General features: G+C 40.8%; 1 protein-coding gene across 6 annotated transcripts in view; it reads right to left on the bottom strand.

Moving 5' to 3' along the window:
• Positions 1-254: 254 nt before the first annotated feature.
• UBXN2A (UBX domain protein 2A) overlaps positions 255-23,802 on the bottom strand; it is a 73,803-nt gene continuing 50,255 nt past the window's right edge. For all 6 annotated transcript variants that reach the window (XM_055377530.2, XM_055377535.2, XM_055377533.2 and 3 more), the window contains exons 5-7: positions 21,649-21,786; positions 19,853-20,011; positions 255-5,506 (exon numbers count right to left, since the gene is read on the bottom strand). In XM_055377530.2, coding sequence (XP_055233505.2) covers positions 5,311-5,506; positions 19,853-20,011; positions 21,649-21,786 — 493 coding nt within the window. In that variant the 3' untranslated portion in view covers positions 255-5,310. The remainder of the gene's footprint in view (positions 5,507-19,852; positions 20,012-21,648; positions 21,787-23,802) is intronic.

Here is a 23,802-nt window from a genome sequence, read left to right on the forward strand (position 1 = left end):
AACAAAGGAGTAAACCCTACTAAAGAGTCTTCATGCTAGTTCAGCTGATGACACAAAGAATAGCTGAAAAATTAAACATATCATTGAGTTAGTATTCAAAAATAGCATATCTTTACATTTCTGAGTATTAAATGAAAGTAATGTTGGTTAAAGCAAAGGCACCTAATAAATGTTTGTTGATTATCAAACTGAATGACTTTGCCAAATAAAATGACAAGTGTATTTGCATATAACTATTTTATAACAAGGGTAAATGATTTCACAGATCCTTTTAATGAACAGTATTTCATTAACAGTTCTTCAACTGTCAGCAAAAGATTGCTCTCAAAATACTTTAAGGCACTGAAATAGATGCACACATATTATCAACATGCTGAAATGTCATGAAAAATTATACTGAGAGAAGTATATAAAATAAGATTATTTTTTAAACTGAAAAAAATGCATAGTAATTAACCAATAAACCACAATCTGTAACATTAGATATGTATTTCTTTTTTTCTTTTTTTTGAGACGGAGTCTCGCTCTGTTGCCCAGGCTGGAGTGCAGTGGCGCGATCTCGGCTCACTGCAACCTCTGCCTCCGGGGCTCAAGTGATTCTCCTGCCTCAGCCTCCTGAGTAGCTGGGACTACAGGCGCACACTACTACACCCAGCTAATTTTTGTATTTTTAGTATAGACGGGGTTTCACCATGTTGACCAGGATGGTCTCGATCTCTTGACCTCGTGATCCATCCACCTCAGCCTCCCAAAGTGCTGGGATTGCAGGCATGAGTCACCGTGCCTGGCCTAGATATGTATTTCTATATATCAGCCCTAACAATTATTTTCAAGAAACTGAAGACAGTTTTGAAACAATTGCTTAGGTCAAATTGTATGCCACATCTAAGGTGATTATTTTCAAGTTTTCCTTCCCTTAGCAAATTCAGTTTGTTTTCCAAAGTCAACCTCTTTTGATAATTATACACATTTAACTAACAATTTTACAACTTTTAAATTCTCAGGTAAAAAGCTTTACTGGATGATTCTCATTGTAGAAAATCTTTGAGAATATTATTCGCATTAATGAACGTTTCACAGTTAGAATAATGAAGGTTATTGCTGACAACAGGTCTTGCTCCATAGGACCCTTACTGGGATGTATTCTACAGGTACATACAAAAGAACCTCCCGTGTATCTTCTGGTTAAATAATTATAAACCGGAAAATCTACCAAAGAGGCTTTTCTATAGGTACACAGGAAACATTCTTAATGAGAGACCCCTACATGGAGAATCATATGTTGACTATAATTATGCAAATAAAAATGCTACATGATAGGCCTATATGAAACATTTTCTTAGATTCCTGAGCATGTATTAACTATCATCCTGTTATTTTCTATATCAGAAAGATAAGCTCATTGATTTTATCATTGCCTCTTTTTTTTTTTTGGGTAAGAACATTATTTTTGTTTCACTACAGAGAGGCTCTAACACTGCTGTGTAAACACTACCAACAATAATTATTTATTTTCTGTTATGTACCTGTTCATTTCTAAGAGTAATGGACAAAAGAAAAGGCTCTCCTTTGTCCTCCCTCTCTTCCTAATTAAAAGACAGCCTTCTGCCCCATGGAAGGCTGGGAGCTAGGAAAAGCAGCATTCTCACAATAGACTGCAATCAGAAGACAGATTTTATGTCAGGTCATCTAGTTACATAGATATTTCCCTGTTGTTATTCCTGAGTCCTCAGTAAAAACCTTAATTAAATGTTCCAGCCTTATCTCGGCTGTGCTATAGGAGGTAAAGCACAAGTTTATGTCATGATTGGTTCAGTGACAAAAGGGAACAGACTCTTTCCAAGAGCAAACTGGGTGACAAGGATAAACTTAGTGGTCTAGCAGATGTGTTTCAGTGGAGTCTCCCACTGTCCATGGTGAAAGCATGCAGGTTTTATTTTCTCAGGGTAAAAGCTTAGGACAGAATTTCCTGAAGAAAGGTACTTCCACCACATACTTAAGAATCACGTGAGATTAAAAATGCAGAGATCTGAGACCCATCACAGATACAGTGAATCAGAATCTTTGTGGTAGGTGGCAGGAATGGCATTTTTGAAAAGCTGCCCCAAATGATTCTGAAGCTAAGGCTTGAGAATCATTGTGAACCATCACTTTATATAGATTGGTTCTCAAAGTGTGCCTGAGGGATCCCTGGAGATTCCCAAGACCCATTCAGGGCACTGTGAAGTCAAAACGTTTTTCATAATCATACTAAGGCATTATGTGCTTCTTTTCATTCTTTCACCAGTATACAGAGGTGTTTTCCAGAGTCTACATGATATGTGACTGCACAACAGACTGAATGTAGATGACATGAGAACCCATCTATCTTCTTTATGACGGAAAGTAATTCCCCCCAAAAAACCGGCCACTTTTCTCACTAAATCGTTTCATGTTTTATAAGTTATTATTGGCTGGGCACAGTGGCTCACGCCTATAATCCTAGCACTTTGGGAGGCCAAGGCGGGCGGATCACCTGAGGTTAGGAGTTAGAGGCCAGCCAGGCCAACATGGCGAAACCCTGTCTCTACTAAAAATACAAAAATTAGCCAGGCGTGGTAGTGGGCGCCTATAATCCCAGCTACTCGGGAGGCTGCGGCAGAAGAATCGCTTGAACCCAGGGGGCGCAAGTTGCAGTGAGCCGAGATCGTGCCATTGCACTTTAGTCTGGGGGAAAGAGCAAAACTCTATCTCAAAAAAAAAAAAAAAGTTATTATTATTACGGCAGGGTCTTACTCTGCTGCCTAAGCTAGAGTGCAGTGGCGCAATCTCGGCTCACTGCAACCTCTGCCTCCTGAGTTCAAGCAATTCTCCTCCCTCAGCCTCCCTAGTAGCTGAGATTACAGGCATGTGCCACCACACCTGGCTAATTTTTGTATTTTTAGTACAGACATGGTTTCACCACATTGACCAGGCTGGTCTCGAACTCCTGACCTCAGGTGATCTGCCCACTTTAGTGTCCCAAAGTGCTGGGATTACAGGTGTGAGCCACCGCACTAATTTTTGTAATTTTTATAGATAAGAGTTTTGCCTTGTTGCCCAGGCTGGTCTCAAACTCCTGGGCTCAAGTGATCCACCTGTCTTGGCCTCCCAAAGTGCTAGGATTACAGGCGTGAGACACCATGTCCAGCCAGAAGTTATTTTTAAATGAATAATTTTTTTTTTTTTGAGACAAAGTCTCGCTCCGTCACCAGGCTGGAGTGCAGGGGCACAATCTCGGCTCACTGAAACCTCCACCTCCCGGGTTAAAGCCATTCTCCTGCCTCAGCCTCCCACGTAGCTGGGACTACAGGCGCATGCCACCACACCCAGCTAAATTTTTTTGTATTTTTAGTAGAGACGGGGATTCACCATGTTGGACAGGATGGTCTCAATCACTTGACCTTGTGATCCGCCTGCCTCAGCCTCCCAAAGTGCTGGGATTACAGGCGTGAGCCACCGTGCCTGGCCCATAAATAAATATTTTAAAAATTTAATATTTAATATAATAATATATATAGCTCACATAAACAAATGGTCTTGAGATAAAAATGTTTGAGAATTGCTGTTTCATAGCAGGCATCTCACACCCTATGAACATTACTGCTGCTATGGACCACTTAGTTCCTTGGCACACTCAATGCATGCTTCATTTTAAATCTGATTCAATAGATCATTTGCAAAAAAAAATGTTAAACTTATTTTCAGGTACGGGGATTTAATCTGACAGTGAAAAATTGAGGTCTAACTGGATTTAGTTAAAGTCTAAGATATAAAGCCTGTTTTTCTTCGTGATGTCAAAATGAAATAATCTTTAAATGTATTCACAAGTTGACTCTGATGTATGAAACAGAAAACCAGCTGGGCACGGTGGCTCACACTTGTAATCCCAGCACTTCAGGAGGCCTAGGTGGGCAGATCCCCTGAGGTCAGGAGTTCGAGACCAGCCTGACCAACATGGTGAAATCCCGTGTCTACTAAAAATACAAAATTTGCCAAGCATGGTGGTGCATGCCTGTAATCCCAGCTACTTGGGAAGCTGAGGCAGGAGACTCTCTTGAACCCGGGAGGTGGAGGTTGTGGTGAGCTGAGATTGCACCACTGCACTCCAGCCTGGGCAACAAGAGCGAAACTCCGTCTCAAACAAACAAACAAACAAACAAGAAACAGAAAACCATACTTTATATGATGCATTTAAAAAATACTAGTAATGTGACACACACCGGCATTATATTCTAAGTGAGTGGTGGCAAATAAATGGCTAATCCCAAATGTTAGCCAAAAACAAATCCATAATTTTTGAAAGAAAATAAAATGGAAAGGGAATAGGCTTTCTAGAAAGATAATTTTCTTTTATTACATTTTTATAAAGTTTAGAAATGTGAGTAGGCAGATTAATCTTGATACTATACTGAGCTACACAATTTTATTCTTTTATCTTTTAAATTAAAAAAATATATAGACAGGGGTCTCACTCTGTTGACCATTCTGGTTTTAAACTCCTGGCTTCAAGTGATCCTCCCGTCTCAGCCTCCCAAAGTGCTGGGATTACAGGCATGAGCCATTGCACCCGGCCACAATTATTTATATTTATTTTACTTTATTTTATTTATTTTTGAGAGGGGGTCTTGCTCTGTCGCCAAGCTGGAGTGCAGTTGCTCAATCTCAGCTCACTGCAACCTACACCTCCCAGGTTCAAGAGATTCTCCTGCCTCAGCCTCCCGAGTAGCTGGGACTACAGTTGCGCACCCCCACGCCCAGCTAATTTTTGTATTTTTACTAGAGATGGGGTTTCACCATGTTTGCCAGGATGGTCTCAATCTGTTGACCTCGTGATCTGCCTGTCTCGGCCTCCCGAAGTTCTGGGATTACAGGCATGAACCACTGTACCCGGTCGTATTAGCTATTTAAAAACTCTGAGACAGCTAACATTTAAATAAATCCCTGCTGTCTGGGAATGATGTTTGAATGAATATTGTGAATACATTTGCTAATTTATACCATATTAAGATTCTAAACAATATAGCTATTTAATATATCTTGATAATTGGTATTTGAAAATAAGTCTATTTTTCTGGGTAGTCTTTTGGAGAAAGTGCACTGAATATAGTTTCCAGTCATATGCTACTTTCTTAACTTGTACTTATCTAAACATCTTCTCATCAGGAGAGAGTTCAATAGTACTCGAACCAAAAGTCTAGTGAGTCTGACTTCTTCAGTCCCCAATTTTGGTTTGCATGTCCACTTACAACCATCATTTCTCTGCAAATTTTCCACTTAGTCTATCAAAAATCAGTGCTCTGAAAATTCTCTAAAAGATGCAGTTTTTTGGAGTCTCTGAATGATGACAGCATTCTGTAAATCCGCTTCTTCCAGTGTGAGTGTCTCATCTAGCAACCTGAGGACAGGAAGAGCTGTTGCCAGGGAAAACGGAGGACTTCTTTGAGATCCTTGGTATTTTTCAATGAAGTCTTTGATATGGCTTACTCTGTAAAACAGCAAAAACTATTAATATAATTTTATGAAAATTTGAATTACCTAATTTATAGTAATAACAACTGGTAAAAGTATCTGGATATGTTATCATTAGAGATAGTGTCTTGCTTTGTCACCCAGGATGCAGTGCAGTGGTGCCATCATAATAACTCCTGGGCTCAACCGATCCTCCTGCCTCAGCCTCCCAAAGTGCTGAGATCACAGGCATGAGCCACAACACCCAGACTCTGGATATGTTAACATATAGAATAACTGAATTTATGATATAACTGATTATTTGGGCTATCTTTTAAAGTTTGACTCCCAGAAATTTGATGACAATACTACTACTACTGTTAATTATCTTAGGTAAGATAATTAGAACTATGAATTACTACTGTTAATTATCTTAGGTAAGACAAAGGAATTATGGCTATGTTTTAGAGAGGCTGTCACAATTGTATCATGATTGTCATGTAGCCATGGATTATAGAATGCATCCTCATTTCACAGATGCTAAAATGTGAAAAAATGTGCAACTCAGAATTAATGAAATATGCCTATCACTTAAGAAAGAATTCTCTCATTCAATCAATTCACTAAAATTCACTACGTGCCACTTTATTAAACCTGTAAGGGCTACCAAAAAAGTCTAAGACCCAGTCCTGTGTATTCATTTGGGTACAAAACATTGGATAACTAAAGGTTAAAGCTTATGTCAAAGAACATAAATATAAAAAGCAAGAAAACAAAGGTTAAAAGAACTGGGGAAAGATTTCTGGAGGTGGAAGGATTGGAGTGTGGACTTAAAAGACAGGTCCAGCTGCTCGGGAGGCTGAGGAGGGAGACGAAGGTTGATCCCGGGAGACGAGGGTTGCAGTGAGCTGAGATCATGTCACCGTACCCTAACCTGGATGAAAGGGTGAGACCCTGTCTCAAAAAAAAAAAGATTCTTTTTTTTTTTTTTTTTTTGAGATGGAGTCTAGCTCTGTTGCCTGGGCTGGAATGCAGCGGCGTGATCTTGGCTCACTGCAACCTCCACCTCCTGGGTTCAAGCAATTCTCCCTGCCTCAGCCTCCCTAGTAGCTGGGATTATATAGGCGCCTGCCACCACATCCGGCTAGTTTTTCTATTTCTTAGTAGAGATGGGGTTTTGCCATGTTGGCCAAGCTTGTTTGAAATCCTGACCTCAGGTGATCCGCCCACTTAAGCCTCCCAAAGTGCTGGGATTACAGGTGTGAGCCACCGTGCCCAGCCAAGATTCTTATCCATTATTCTTCTCTGCTTTTATATTTTTCAAATGTGTCTTCTCAAATATTATATGACTTATTTATTTTCTGTCTCTCCTGACTAGAAATTACACAAAACAAGTATTTTTTGTTTCTGTTCATAGATACATCCTTGGTGCCTAGAAAAGTACCTATCAGAGATACAATAAATATTGGATGAGTGAAAAATAAATTAAAAAGCTCATGTATCAATGATGATAACAAAAAACTAGAAAGTGGAAATGACAGAAACAAAAAACAATGTTGAGAGACATTCTATATTTATGTATTAAGTTAGAAAATATTAAAATAGGCCAGGTGTGGTGGCTCACGCCTGTAATCCCAGCACTTTGGGAGGCTGAGGTGGGTGGATCACCTGAGGTCAGGAGTTCAAGACTAGTCTGGCCAACATAGTGAAACCCTGTCTTTACTAAAAATACAAAAATTATCTGGGTGTGGTGGCGGGCACCTGTAATCCCAGCTACTCGGGAGGCTGAGGCAGGAGAATCACTTGAACCCAGGAGGCGAGGTTGCAGTGAGCCAAAATGATGCCACTGCACTCCAGCCTGGGTGACAAGAGCAAGACTCCGTCTTAAAAAAAAAAAAAAAAAGAAAATATTAAAATAAATAAAGTTCTGGCAAAACTAATAAAATCAAAACAAATGCAATATATAAAGGCTTTAGAGGCCGGGTATGGTGGCTCACACCTGTAATCCCAGCACTTTGGGAGGCCGAGGCAGGCAGATCACGAGGTCAAGAGATTGAGACCATCCTGGCCAACATGGTGAAATTCCGTCTCTACTAAAAATACAAAAACTAGCTGGGTGTGGTGGTGCCTGTAGTCCCAGGTACTTAGGAGGCTGAGGCAGGAGAATCGCTTGAACCTGGGAGGCAGAGGTTGCAGTGAGCCGAGATTGCGCCACTGCACTCCAGCCTGGGCAACAGAGCAGGACTCTGTCTCAAAAATAAATAAATAAAAATAAATAAATAAAGGCTTTAGACTGTTCACATTCTTAAATCCAGAGATATAAGAAATCAGATGTGCTTATGTAAATTGCTATTTTATCACAGCCTTAACATCTAATTTACCAAAAGAATAAAATAAATCCAATGAAAGTATAAAGGTATTTTCAGAAATAGAATTGACTAAGCAGAAAGTTAGTCTTTAAAAGAGACTAATAAAAATGAACAAATCTGACAAGATTTATCAAGAAAAATAGGCTGGCTCACACTTGTAATCCCAGGACTTTGGGAGGCCAAAGCAGGAGGATCACTTGAGCCCAGGAATTCCAGATCAATCTAGGCAATATATCAAGACCCTATCTCTAAATAAAAAAGAAAACAGCACTGGGCGCAGTGGCATATGTGTATAGTCCCAGCTACTTGGGAAGCTGAGGTGGGAGGATTCCTTGAGCCCAGGATTTCCGGGGCTGTAGTGTGCTATGGCAATCAGGTGCCTGCAGTAACTTTGGAATCAATATGGTGACCTCCAGGTGAAAGAGGTTCCCTAAGGTGGGGTGAACCAGCCCAGGTCAGAACTTGAGCAAGTAAAAACTCCTGTGCTGATCAGTAGTGGGATCGCACCTGTGAATAGCCCCGCCAATCCAGCCTGGGCAACATAGTGAGACCCCATCTCTTATTAAAAAAAAAAAAAAAAGTCTGGGCATGGTGGCTCATGCCTCTAATCCCAGCACTTTGGGAGGCTGAGGCGGGTAGATCATGAGGTCAGGAGTTCGAGACCAGCCTGACCAACATGGTGAAACCCCATCTCTACTAAAAATACAAAAATTAGCTGGGCATGGTGGCAGGCGCCTGTAGTTCCAGCTACTTGGGAGGCTGAGGCAGGAGAATCTCTTGAAACCGGAAGGTGGAGGTTGCAGTGAGCCGAGATCGTGCCACTGCACTCCAGCCTGGGCAACAAGAGCGAAACTCTATCTCAAAAAAAAAAAAAAGAAAAAGAAAAAGAAAAAAGAAAACAGAAAAAGAGAAGGCATAATTGAACAACAATAGGAATGCAAATGCAGCATAACTAAAGATTCAGCAGAGTGTAAAAAGACATTAAGAGGGCTGGGCATGGTGACTCATGCCTGTACTCTCAGCAATTTAGGAGGCTGAGGCAGACAGATCACCTGAGTTCAGGAGTTCAAGACCAGCCTGGCCAATATGGTGAACCCTGTTTCTACTGAAAATATAAAAAATTAGCCGAGCATGGTGGCACGCGCCTGTAGTCCCAGCTACTCGGGAGGCTGAGGCAGGAGAATCACTTGAACCCAGGAGACAGAGGTTGCAGTGAGCCGAGATCATGCCACTGCACTCCAGCCTCGGCGACAGAGCGAGACTCCGACTCAAAAAAAAAAAAAAAAAAAAAAATTAGCCAGGCGTGGTGACGCACACCTGTAATCCCAGCTACTTGGAAGGCTGAGGCAGGAGAATTGCTCGAACCTGGGAGGTGGTGCAGGTTGCAGTGAGCCGAGATTGAGCCACTGCACTCCAAATTGGGTGACAGAACGAGAATTCATCTCAAAAAAAAAACAAATAAATAAAAAATAAAAAGACAATAAGAGGATTTTGTTTTGATCATTGATGAAATGGCTTTTATTGAAGTAGTGCTCCTAAAAATATTGCTATAAAAGCTGGACAATATACAGACTTAAAATGCTTTGACGTAACTATTTTTCAACTTTACAATGGGTTCATCAGGGTATTAAATGCATTTTCTTTTTTTTCTTTTTTTTTTGAGACAGAGTCTTGCTCTGTCACCCAGGCTGGAGTGCAGTGGCGTGATCTTGGCTCACTGCAAGCTCCGCCCCCTGGGTTCACACCATTCTCCTGCCTCAGCCTCCTGAGTAGCTGGGACTACAGATGCCCGCTACCACGCCTGGCTAATTTTTTTTGTATTTTTAGTAGATCCGGGGTTTCACCATGTTAGCCAGGATGGTCTCGATCTCCTGACCTCGTGATCTGCCCGCCTCAGCCTCCCAAAGTGCTGGGTAAATGCATTTTCAACGTGGATGGGCTTACTGGGACATTACATCATAAGTCAAGGAACGTCTAAACATAAAAGCGCTATGTGAAAGCACTGAAGACCAACCAATGTAAATGATCTGAGAGCCCTGTAGGAAGGAAATGCACAAGGTGAGCTCCACATTCACACTGGTTTTTTCACTGAGGGCACTTTCCAATTTGTAGCAGTGAATTAGGGGGGAAAAAAAGCCATTTCACTACACCAAGGAGAGACAAGAAGCTGGGATTTATAAGCCAAAATCCTGAAACAGAGGGACCCACAAAGAAATGTGACCAGAAAACCATAACAAATTCTCAAGTTATTGGCTAACTCCTCAGCTATTAGTAGAATGAGAATTCAAAGAACCCAACAGAAAACAGCGACTGAGGAGAGATTCTAGCAGCTCCAAAATGCTGGGCACACAGACTCTAGAGTTTAAGCTCTGCCAATGTGGAGGAGTCTTGGTAAACACCCAGGTTTTCACCAGTTCTAAGGGTCAGACACTAAGGTTCAAGTCCATGCTCTAAAAGCAAAACAAATAACCAACCAACCCCAGTAAAGTCTACAGTCAATCCAACTAACTCTTATTAAAATCAACATAATCCATTAGGAATCTGTCTGATAGAAGCATAGGTATCTTTGGAGGAAGATGATGTCATCTGAAACTTCTACAACGTTTCCATAAACAAGGTCTAATGACCAGATGAATTATGAGGTATGCTAAAATCCAGAAGAAGCAACAGATAAAATAAAAAGATGAGGAATTTCACCAGACACCTGAAAAATAACAGACTCAAATGAAAAGTCTACAAGTGACAGTAGAATTGAAAGTAAGAATTCCAACACATGTATTTAACAGACCAGACCAATACAACAGATTACTGAACTGGAAGACAGGTCAAATAGAAAATATGCAGACTGAATCAGCAGGAAAAAGAAGAAAAAAATTAGAAAAGAATATAAGATACACTGAAAACATCTAACATACATGTAAATAAAGCCACAAATGCCAAAGACAAAAGAGAATAAAATACGAGAAAATTTCCATCAATACTGGCCAAGAAACTCCCCAAACTGACAAAAAACCTTAACTATGGATCCAAGAAACTCAGCAAATTCTAAGCAATATAATGCAAAGATAACTAACACCTAGGCACATCATATTCAAACTATTAAAATCTAAGAACAAAGAGAAAAATTTTAAACTGAGAGGAAAAAAGACTTAATATCTTTCAAAAAAGCAAGAAAAAGGCTGACAGCTGATTTTTGAGTAGGAGAGTGGAAGCTGGAAGACAACATATGGGCATTCTTAAGAGCTGATGTGCTAGAAAAACCTGACAGTTCTAGCCTAGTGAAAATGGTCTTTAAAAATGAAGATGTGTTCAAATCAAAGCTAAGAGAATTCATCATTAGTAGATAAGCAATTAAAGAGATACTAAAGGCAGGGCTCGGTGACTCGCGCCTGTAATCCCAGCACTTTGGGAGGCCGAGGTGGGCGGACCACAAGGTCAGGAGTTGGAGACCAGCCTGGCCAACATGGTGAAACCCTGTCTCTACCAAAAAAATACAAAAATTAGCTGGGTGTGGTAGCGCATGCCTGTAATGCCAGCTATTTGGGAAGCTGAGGCAGGAGAATTGCTTGAACCAGGGAGGCAGAGGTCGCAGTGTGCTGAGATCACTCCGCTGCACTCCAACCAGGTGACAGAGCAAGACTCTGTCTTGAAAAAAAATAAAAATTAAAAAATTAAAAAAATTTAAGAGATACTAAGGATAATTGTTCAGGCTAAAACACATCAAACTGGGTAAAAAACAGAAAAAACAAAATGATATATAAGTGAATATTGTTTACAAGTAATAGCATTTTGAGGGCTGTTAAAATGTTCGTAGAAGTAACATATTTGTTGACAAACATAGCAAAAAGGAAGAGAGTAACAGAGTGAAATTGTTGGCCAGGTGCAGTGGCTCAAGCCTATAATCCCAGCAGGTGAGACCCTGTCTCTACCAAAATATATTATATATTTAAAACAGAAAAGAAAAAGCCTGATTAATCATTACTAAATAAATGCTGTTGGCCAAAAATTTTTAAACGCTTCAGTCATTTAGGGGGAAAAAAAGCTACGTGTTTCATTGTTATTCACCTAGATAAACAAGTCAAGATTAAAATTTATTTCCCTGAAGATAAACAAATAAGCTTGGGCCAGAATAACAAATCCCCATTCCCATTTCTACATCTTTAGTTTGCTCTCCTCTTCATTTGGAAGGAATTTAGGTCACAAAAGAACATTCCAGGACACAATTTCAAACTTGTGCTTCTTCTATTATTATGATAATCAGGTGTGTGATTCCAGCTGTCTAGAATGGTTTTGACAGAAATAAAAGTGAAATGCCTTCAAGAGAGCCAAACACATAGAAAGCACCAGGTAGATGGTAGCTAAAGAAATCCACAAAACAGAAACCTCCTTGCAGAGTAAAGCAGGAGGAAAAAACCCCACAAAACCAGAAACTAATACTGTTAGCCTAGATTTAAAAACAAAACTCAACTATTTACAAGAGATAGTTTTAAATACACACACACATAAACATATACAGATACGCTGAAATTAAAAATAAGTAGAAAAATATACCAGGCAAATACTAATTAGAAGGAAGCTGTTATGACCATATTAATATCAGGCAGAGTAGATTTAACACAAAAAGCATTACCAAGGATTGAGAGAGACATGTGACAGTGCTAAAAAGGTTCAGGGTTCAAGATATGCTACCCTAAAATATGGCACCTTGGCATTTGAGGAAACAGCAGAAACAGGTAGATCAGTCTCATTCTCCCCTTGCCCTTCTCCCCTCAAAGCAGACCAAAAAAGAAATTATCTGTCCTTCCTCTGAAGTAGTCATAAAACCTTCATTTCCGAGGTTATTGTCCGTATACCCAGAGGAAAGGAACAACCTTATCCTTGAAGATGCAGAGATGCCACGAAGAATCTGAACGAACAGGCTAAGCTAAGTTCCCCTTAATTTATTACCATTAGATCATACCCCTTGTGCCCTCCAATCATACTTCTCCACAAACTATCCACTTCCTCATCAAACTTAGGCCAGGAGTTCAAGACCAGCCTGGCCAACATGGCGAAACACTGTCTCTACTAAAAATACCAAAATTAGGCTGGGCGCGGTGGCTCATGCCTGTAATCCCAGCACTTTGGGAGGCCAAGGTGAGCGGACCACCTGAGGTCAGCAGTTCGAGACCAGACTGGCCAACATGGCAAACCCTGTCTCTACTAAAAATACAAAAAAAATTAGCCAGGTGTGGTGATAGGCGCCTGTGATCCCAGTTACTCAGAAGTCTGGGGCAGGGAGAATTGCTTGAACCTGGGAGGCAGAAGTTGCAGTGAGCCGAGATCACACCACTGCACTCCAGCCTAGGCAACAGAGAGAGACTCCATCTCAAAAACAAAACAAAACAAAAAAGACAGAAAAAAAAATATACATATATATATATGTATATGTGTGTGTGTGTGTGTGTGTATAAAATAAAATATAAAATCACATGCATTTCTTTTGTTAATCTGTCTTTTGTTAAAGGGGTCTCAGCCATGAATCTAGGCAATGGGTGAAGAAAATCTTTTCTCCCCAACAAAGTCAATTAATCAGAAAAACACAATTTCATCTCTGCTGGACCTAATTATATAACTTTAAAATATATAAAGCAAACATTGACAGAAGTAAATAAGAAATAGACAAATCCATAATCATAGTTGGAGATTTTAGCACAACTCTCTTGGTAACTAATAAAATAAGCAGAAAAAACGGAAGAAAAACACAATTTTTTAATGATTCAGTCCAAAAGCCACCAAGCCATTAGTAGGACAGAACATGGGAGGCATCTATTTCAGAAATGCTGGGAGTTGTGGTGGCCCATATAAGAGCTGTCTAGTGTAGGATGTCAGAGGCCAAGTGCGGTGAGGAAAAATATCCAAGCTGGTGGGTAAGAGAAGAGTAGTCATGGCTTAGTAGCTTTTAAGGACAGTTTTACTCTTTTAAACCTGACATGAATGGAATCATAGTGTATGTGTTCTATAGCTTTACCTCTACATTATGTTTTTGGGACTCATCCATGTTGATGTGTGCAGCCATAGCAAATACTTTTTTTTTTTTTTTGAGATGGAGTCTCACTCTGTCACCCAGGCTGGAGTGCAGTGGTGCGATTTCAGCTCACTGCAACCTCCACCTCCTGGGTTCAAGCCATTCTCCTGCTTCAGCCTCCCAAGTAGCTGGGATTACAGGAGTGGCCACCACACTCAGCTAATTTTTGTATTTTTTGTAGAGACGGGGTTTCACCATGTTGGCCAGGTTGGTCTTGAACTTCCGACCTCAAGTGATCCGCGCCCCCCTTGGCCTCCCAAAGTGCTGGGATTTCAGGCCTGAGCCACCACGCCCAGCTGCAAATATTTTTTGATTACTGTCTTCCATTATATGAAAATAATTATTCAGTCTACCTTTATTGGTAACAGTCCAAGTTTACATGGCTGTATCAGTCAGCTATTGCCCAGTAAAAATCACAACAGAGCATGTTGTCCCAAGCACAGTAAAAAAGCATTCATATGGAAGAGCAGTTGACTGTAGTGTGTCAGAACCAGACAGTGGTGAGGAGAGCATCTTAGAGGCAGCCCAGAATGTCAGTCTACCAAGCGCAGGAGGTCACTGGCATAGAGTCCTCAAGTCAAGCAGTGTGAGAGGGCATTCCAATGAAGGGGTGCCCTGGGGTGATGATGTGTCAGAGAGCCTAGCAGGAAGAGGAGGGAATCCATATTGGAATTCAACAAGGAGAGTCAAAGCCCAAGCAGGGTGAGGAAGGCTTACATGTGGGGTAGGAGGCAGCAGTGGAAAAAGGACATTGGTCACATATAGAAAAACTGATTAACTAAATGTGTTAATTATAACTGGAGCCAGGCCTTGCACTGTAGAAGTTAGTTACAAATATGGAAAGGAGAAAATTAGGACAATCCTTATATATATATATTTTTTGAGAGAAGGTCTGGTTCTATTGCCCAGGCTGGAGTGCAGTGGTGCAATCACAGCTTACTGCAGCCTCGACCTCCCCAGGGTACAGGTGATCCTCCTACTTCAGCATCCCGAGTATCTGAGACCACAGGTGAGTGCCACCACGTGTGGCTACTTTTTGTGTTTTTTGTAGAGATAGAGTTTCACCATGTTGCCCAGACTGGTTTTGAACTGCTAGGCTCCAGTGATCTGCCCGCCTTGGCCTCCCAAAGTGCTGGGATTACAGGTATGAGCCACCACGCCTGGCCCTACCAGACTGAAATTGGATGTATCTACGTGGACTCATGGTTTTTGATATATAAAAATACAGAAATAAGGCCAGGTGTGGTGGCTCATGCCTGTAATCCTAGCACTTTGGGAGGCCGAGGCAGGTGGATCGCTTGAGTCCAGGAGTTTGAGACCAGCCTGGGCAACAGGGTGAAACCCCCTCTCTATTAAAAGTATAAAAACTGAGGAGGATCACCTGAGTCTGGGGAGGTGGAGGCTGCAGTGATCTGTAATTATACCACTACACTCCAACCTGGGAGACAGAGTGAGACCCTGTCTCAAAAAAAAAAAAAAAAAAAGGAATAAATACAGATATAAACTTAAGTGCATATATATACATATACACACACACACACACATATGTGTATGTATAGGTTTTTTGTGTGTCTTTGTTGATTTTGGTATCAGGGTAATGCTGGCCTCATAGAATGAGTCTGGAAGTATCCCCTCTTCAATTTTTGAAATAGTTTTCTTTTTGGCGTGTGTGTGTGTGCGTGTGCACATAAACAATTCTTTTCAAACAGAGGGCCTGGAAGCAGTGGTATCCTGATAAGCAATAAGCATATCTAGTACCCAGATCCTGGACTGTCAATACCGCTGTCCACTAAAAAGAACTAGGGATTCCTGGAAAAGTGTAGAATGAACTTGAAAAAAAATTTTGTGCTGAAAACAAGGAAATGTTCAAGAATTTTGGGAGCATTTCAAAATAACACAGGAATCAGTTTAAAGGATGTCTCACAAACTGTACCTGAGACAATGTGCATATCAAAATAAATAATGATGGTAAGAGTTCATAAACTATTGAATAAAATAGCAAACTATGAGTAGGTATAGACACAAATCAATCAATCAATCAATCTGAGGTCTTGTGAGCAACATAAGTATCCTATTTCAAAGTCCTTCCCACTAAATACAGATTAATTACAAAGGGAAAATGAGTAACTTTACAGTAAAGGACTCTGGTAGACACCACTTTAATCGAGTGTCAAATTTAACATCATCATAATGGGACAAATGTAAATGATGCCACCTGTTGGAATACAATGAGAGGTACAAAGCATTAGTTCTGTCACACCCCTGCCAAAATTAGTGACCTAAATATAATCATGAGGAAGCATCAAACAAAACAAATTGGCTTGTAATATTTTAAAAAGTCAAGGTTATAAAAATCAAAGGAAGACAAGGAACTATTTCAAACTGAGATATGACAACTAAGTGCAATGTGTAATTCTGAATGGCCTTTTGCTATAAAGGAAGGTATTAGATAAAATGGAAAACCTTGAATTAGGGTCTATTAGTCGATACAAGCGTATTAAGGTTAAGTTTCCTGGTTTAAATGGCTGTATTGTGGTTATGTGGGAGAAGTTCCTTGTTTATAGATAATCTATATCTAAGTATTTCAAGTGATGGGTCATCAGACTGGCACTAACTCTTGAATGCTTAGGGAGAAAAGTTTTTTCTTTTTTGAGATGGAGACTCACTCTGTCACCCTGGCTGGAGTGCAGTGGCACGATCCCGGCCCACTACAACCTCTGCCTCCCAGGTTCAAGCGATTCTCCTGCCTCAGCCTCCTGAGTAGCTGAGATTACAGACATACGCCACCACGGCCGGCTAATTTTTTGTATTTTTAGTAGAGACGGGGTTTTACCATTTTGGTCAGGCTGGTCTCAAACTCCTGACCTTGTGATCTGCCTGCCTCGGTCTCCTAAAATGCTGGGATTACAGGCGTGAGCCACTGCACTTGGCCAAGAAAAGTTCTTTATATTGTTCTTGAACATTTTCTGTAAGTTTTTTTTGTGTTTTTTTTTTTTGAGATGGAGTCTTGTTCTGTCCCCCAGGCTGGAGTGCAGTGGCGCGATCTCGGCTTAATGCAAGCTCCATCTCCCAGGTTCACGCCATTTTCCTGCCTCAGCCTCCCGAGTAGCTGGGACTACAGGCGCTTGCCACCACGCCTGGCTAATTTTTTGTATTTTTAGTAGAGATGGGGTTTCACCGTGCTTGCCAGGATGGTCTCCATCTCCTGACCTCGTAATCTGCCCACCTCGGCCTCCCAAAGTGCTGGGATTACAGGCGTGAGCCACTGTGCCAGGTCCTTTTTCTGTAAGTTTTTGCTGGTTTGAAATTCAGAGTAATTATTTGGAAATAAGCAAAACAATTTAGTCTATTTTAGGAATACGTATATACTAGGTAAAGCTATAAATAAAAGCAGCAAATTATCAACACAAATTTAGGACAGTGGTTATTTACCTCTTCCACAGAAGAAGAGACATGATCACAGAAAGACACATAAGGTATACTGATAAGAATCTATGTTTTGAGGTAGGTGGTACATATGTATTTTATTCTTATTCTTTTAACTCTCTCCCTATATTTGTTATTTATCTGTACCACATTTCCTGAAAAAAAATTTTTTTAAAAAAGGAAAAATTACATATGCTATATATGACATGTTTCTATTTTTAATTAAAACAAAACAAACTTTTTTTTTTTTCCTTTTGAGACAGGGTCTTGCTCTGTCACCCAGGCTGGGGTACAGTGGTGAGATCATGGCTCATCGCAGCCTCAACCTCCTGGGCTCAGGTGATTCTCCCACCTCAGCCTCCTGAATAGCCCCCAGCCTCCCAAATTGCTGGGACTACAAAAATGAGCCACGACACCCAGCCAAAAAAAAGCTTTTAAGAAGGCTGGGCACGGTGGCTCATGCTTGTAATCCCAGCACCTTGGGAGGCCAAGGTGTGTGGATCACCTGAGGTCAGGAGTTTGAGACCAGCCTGGGCAACATGGCAAAACCCCATCTCTACTAAAAATACAAAAATTAGCCAGGCATGGTGGCACGTGCCTGTAATCCCAGCTACTCAGGAGGCTGAGGCAGGAGGATCGCTTGAACCCAGGGGATGAAGGTTGCAGTGAGCTGAGATCGTGCCACTGCACTCCAGCCTGGGTGGCAGAAGACCCCGTCTCAAAAAAAAAAAAAAGCTTTTAGGAAGAGATAAAAGATGGAAAAATGCATCAAACTGATAATATTGATTATCTCTGAGTGGTGGAATTCATATTAACTTCAATTTCTTTTAATGTTTTTCTGTATTTTCATTCTTTCACTATAATTGACGGAAGGATATGCATATAATGCTAATGACTAATTTAAAACATTAAAAATAATTCTTTTATAATTATGCATCTAGTTAAACAGAAACATGAATCAAATGATGAGAATGAAAATCCTAAAACAGACTGAAAATACTTCATTATTATTACTATTATTATTATTATTTTTTTTGAGATGGAGTCTTGCTCAGTCGCTCAGGCTGGGGTGCAGTGGCGCAATCTTGGCTCACTGCAAGCTCCGCCTCCCGGGTTCACATCATTTTCCTGCCTCAGCCTCCAGAGTAGCTGGGACTACAGGCGCCCGCCCCCACGCCCGGCTAATTTTTTTTTGTATTTTTAGTAGAGACAGGGTTTCACTGTGTTAGCCAGGATGGTCTCGATCTCCTGACCTCGTGATCCACCCGCCTCGGCCTCCCAAAGTGCTGGGATTACAGGTGTGAGCCACCGTGCCTGGCCAACTTCATTACTGTTATTGTTATTATTATTTTTATTTTTTGAGACAGGGTCTCAATGTCACCCAGGCTTGCAGTGTAATGGTGCAATTCGGCTCACTGCAGTCTCTACCTCCTGGGCTCAAGCAATTCTCCTCCCAAGTAGCTGGGACTACGGATGTGCACCACCATGTTCAGCTAATTTAAAAAAATTTTTTTGTAGACACGAGGTCTCACTATATGGCCCAGGCTGATCTTGAACTCCTGAGCTCAAGTGATCCTCTTGCCTTGGCCCCTCAAAGTGCTGGGATTACAGGCATAGGCCATTGCACCTGGCCTACCTCATTCAATGTTTGCACCTGGCCTACCCATTATCAGCTGGGCACGGTGGCTCACGCCACTCTACTCCAGCCTGGGTGACAGAGTGAGACCTTGCCTCAAAAAAAAAAAAAATTGTCTAGACATAATTATGTTTAGAGAACTATTTATTAAAATGCTTGGCCAGGCTGGTCGAGGTGGCTCACTCCTCTAATCCTAGCACTTTGGGAGGCCAAAGCGGGCAGATCACTTGAGGTCAGAAGTTTGAGACCACCCTGGCCAAACTCCTGGTGAAACCCCGTCTCTACTAAAAATACAAAAATTAGCCGGGCTTGGTGGTGCAAACCTGTAATCCCAACTACATTGGACGCTGAGGCAGGAGAATCGCTTGAAGCTGGGAGGCAGAGGTTGCAGTGAGCTGAGATCGTGCCACTACACTCCAGCCTGGGCAACAGAGCGAGACTCCGACTCAAAAAAAAAAAATAAATAAATAAAATGCTTGGCAGGATGCGATGGCTCATGCCTGTAATCCCAGCACTTTGGCAGGCTAAGGCAGGACGATGAATTCAGTCCAGGAGTTTGAGACCAGTCTGGGCAACACAGTGAGACCCCCTTTCTACAAAACAATTTTTAAAATTAGCTGGCAATAAATAAAAATTAAAAAAAAAAAGTTAGCTGGGCATCGTGGCATGTGGCTGTAGTTCTACAACTCAGGAGGCTGAGGTGGGAGGATTGCTTGAATCCAGGACTTCAAGACTGCAGTGAGCTATGACTGTGCCACTGCACTCTGGCCTGGGCAACAAAGAAAGATTCTATCTCTAAAAAATAAACTGTTGACTGAACCGAAAAGAAAAAATGAAATTTAAACTTGGTGAAAAAAAAATCAAATACTGAAATTGAAGACTCACCTATGAGAAATGTTAAATTTCTGGACAATCCTTTTTCCATTGGCCAACCAGATCTGTATATTAGTAATGGGTTCCAAGTTGTTCAGCGGAACAGCAGACAAATTATTTTTATTTTCAACTTCAATATTCTTTGCTTTAGAAACAATTTTTGGTGTGGCACTAAGGAAATCCAGCCAACAAAGTTAGATGTTTTTTCCATTCAATAAAACTTTATCATTAAATAATTACTATAAAAATATTATAGCAAATATAACTTTAAGGAAGATTTTTTAAGTTATATCTGTTTCTTCAGTAATAACAGAAAGATATATTATTTATGTCCACAATATATGATGGTTCTAAGAATCTGATGAAGTTATACATATCCGAGTAATTTGTAAGCTACATATATTATTACTGGTATTATTTGAGTAGTGCTTTACAGAATGGATAATTTTAAAGAAGGTTCATAGATCTATGGAGTTTACCTTTACCTACTGCCCAGGTTAAATTTCTAGAAGAAATTATAAGTTCTTTATTGAGCTTAGTCCTTAGGTTATAATGAAAAAGAAACTAGAGTACTTCCTGATCATTCTGAAGGATGCATCCAGATATATTTGTATGTGTGGCTGAATATGTATGCACCTTACCAATCTTGATAATTTAAAATATGAGAATTTATAAAAATCAAAGAGCTCTCATATCTATATAATCTCTCTGCATATTCTGTTAGATAGGATGGAAACTGTAAAACTTGAAAATAATCTAAGGCTTTGATACCGACACTGATTTTCATTTTTATTACCTCAAAATTCATACATAGATCACAGAACAAAATGTTGCAGACAGTGGTAACCATAAAAGAGAACAATAGGCTGGGTGTGGTGGCTCACACCTGTAATCCCAGCACTTTGGGAGGCCGAGGTGGGTGGATCACCTGAGGTCAGGAGTTCAAGACCAGCCTGGCCAACATGGCGAAACCCTGTCTCTACTAAAAATACAAAAATTGGCTGGGCATGGTGGTGTATGCCTGTAATCCCAGCTACTAGAGGGGCTGAGGCAGGAGGATTGCTTGAACCAGGGAGGCGGAAGTTGCAGTGAGCCAAGATCATGCCACTGCACTCCAGCCTGGGCAACAAAGTGAGGCTCTGTCTCAAAAAAAAGAGAACAATAATATTCAAAAGCTAGTACATGTACTCTACAGTGGTGAGTGCAAGGGACACAAAAGAACTTAACTATTGAATTCTGTTCTTAATAAGCCAAGCCCTTTTGATTTGAAAAAAAAGAAAAACAAAAAAGCCTGCATGATTTTTTACTGTATTGCCAGCATTTTTTTTTTTTTTGAGACAGAGTTTCACTCTTGTTGCCCAGACTGGAGAGCAATGGCGCGATCTCGGCTCACCGCAACCTCTGCCTCCCAGGTTCAAGCGATTCTCCTGCCTCAGCCTCCCGAGGAGCTGGGATTATAGACACATGTCACCACGCCTGGCTAATTTTTTGTATTTTTAGTAGAGACGGGGTTTCTCCATGTTGGTCAGGCTGGTCTCGAACTCCCGATCTCAGGTGATCCGCCCACCTTGGCCTCCCAAAGTGCTGGGATTACAGGCATGAGCCACTATGCCTGGCCAGGCATTGTTAATATATACTTAGGTAACTATGACTTAGGTGTCCTCATAAAAATTAATATTAAAAAAAATCTGATTTCCAGTGGGAGAAATGATAAGCTCCATTCATGTGGTCTACACGGGTAAAATAATGATAGACAGAATATTAGTTAAGCCTTGATCTATGGAAAACAAGACAATAGGCATATTTACCTTCCTAGTCTGTGACCCTGTCCTGAAAAGGGCTGGAACACAGGCTTCGTAGACAAACATATTTCATTTTTCTTGTCTTCAACTTTAACGTCCACCTCTTCTTTATCAAAAATTCCCTGTAATTCTGAAGGTAATTCCCTTGGAAAACAAAGAAATAAAATGATAAAGCTCCCAATGTATTTTATTTCTCTGAAAAACATTCTGTACATACAAAAAATGAATATGTAGAAATATACAGAAATATATAATATTCTATACAATGAAATAACTAAATGTATTCAAAACAGTGTAGTTAAATAATATGAACAATATCAAAAACCCACAGGAATATAATTTTTAAGACCATAAGCTCATGAACAGTATCAGTTTTAATTATTATTTTTTATTGTGAAAGCATATATTTTTTAAATTTTCTGTAGAGACAGGGTCTTGTCCAGGCTGGTCTGGAACTCCTGGGCTCAAGCAATCTTCCTCCCTCAGCCTCCCAAAGTGCTGGGATTATAGGCGTGAACCACTGCCCCCCCAACCAGCATGAGTTTTATAGTAGTACCTAAAATAATACTAAAGTCATGAAATACTTGATGACTATATACTACACCAGGCTTGTCCAATCTGTGGCCTAGGACGGCTTTGAACGTGGCCCAACAAAAATTTGTAAGCTTTTTTTTTTTTTTTTTTGAGACGGAGTCTTGCTCTGTCGCCCAGGCTGGACTGCAGTGGCACGATCTCGGCCCACTGCAAGCTCCGCCTCCCAGGTTCACGCCATTCTCCTGCCTCAGCCTCCTGAGTAGCTGGGACTACAGGTGCCTGCCACCACGCCCGGCTAATTTTTTTTTTTTATTTTTAGTAGAGACGGGGTTTCATCGTGTTAGCCAGGATGGTCTCGATCTCCTGACCTTGTGATATGCCCGCCTCAGCCTCCCAAAGTGCTGGGATTACAAGTGTGAGCCACCGTGCCTGGAAAACTTTCTTAAAACATTATGAGATTTATGAGACTTTTTTGCAATTTTTTTAAAGCTTATCAGCCATCGTCAGTATTAGTGTATTTTAGTATTTTATGTGCGCCCCAAGACCATTCTTCTTCTTCTAATGTGGCCCAGGGAAGCCAAAAGACTGGATATCTCTGTTAAATAAATAATTTGAGTTTCTTGTTTTTGGGACAGGGTCTCGTTCTGTTTCCCAGGCTGGAGTGCAGTGGTGCAATCATGGCTCCCTGCAGCCTTGACCTCCTGGGCTGAAGCGATCCTCCTGCCTCAGACTCCTGAGTAGCTGGGACTATAGGCCACCATGCCCGGCTAATTTTTGTATTTTTTGTAAAGATGGGGTTTCACCATGTTGCCCAGGCTGGTCCTGAACTCCTAGGCTCAAGTGATCTGCCCACCTCAGCCTCCCAAAGTGTTGGGATTACAGGTGTGAGCCACCATGCCCAGCCAAAGGACAAATTTTAACACATTCTAATAAAGTAGTTGATTTATTCTGAAAACGGAAATAATACAAATTCATTTAGTATATATTTATGATTTCTGCACTTTTCTATTTTTTTTTTTTTTTTTTTTTTTTTAGATAGGAGCTCACTCTGTTGCCCAGGCTGGAGTCCAGTGGCAACAACATGGCTCACTGCAGCTGCGACCTCTTGGGCTGAAGCGATTCTCCCATCTTAGCTTCCCAAGTAGCCAGGACTATAGGTGTGTGCCACCATGGGTGATTTTTGTTGTTGTTGTTGTTGTAGAGACAGGTTCTCGCTATGTTGCCAGGGCTGGTTTAATTCCTGGGATCAAATGATCCTCCTGCCTTGGCCTCTGAAAGTGCTGAGATTACAGGCATTAACCACTGCACCTGGCCTACCTGGCCTGTACTTTTGTGTATATAAGCCATACTTCAATAAGAAAGTTTAAAAAATATTTTAGTGAATAAATACCACTGTATACATATAGCAATTCTAGGTAACTGTTTTATTTTTTTCTGTTTGAGTTAAAAGGCACTCAAAGAATGAGAGAAAATATTCGCAAATCATGTATCTGATAAGGAATTTGTATTCAGAAAAAATGAAGAATTCTTACAACTTAACAAAAAGGCAAATAAACCACCTGAAAATATAAACAGGCTGAGCACGGTGGCTCATGCCTGTAATCCCAGCACTGTGAAAGGCCGAGG

The sequence above is a fragment of the Gorilla gorilla genome, chromosome 12 (genome assembly GCF_029281585.2).
Source record: "Gorilla gorilla gorilla isolate KB3781 chromosome 12, NHGRI_mGorGor1-v2.1_pri, whole genome shotgun sequence".
NCBI classification, from domain to species: Eukaryota; Metazoa; Chordata; class Mammalia; order Primates; family Hominidae; genus Gorilla; species Gorilla gorilla.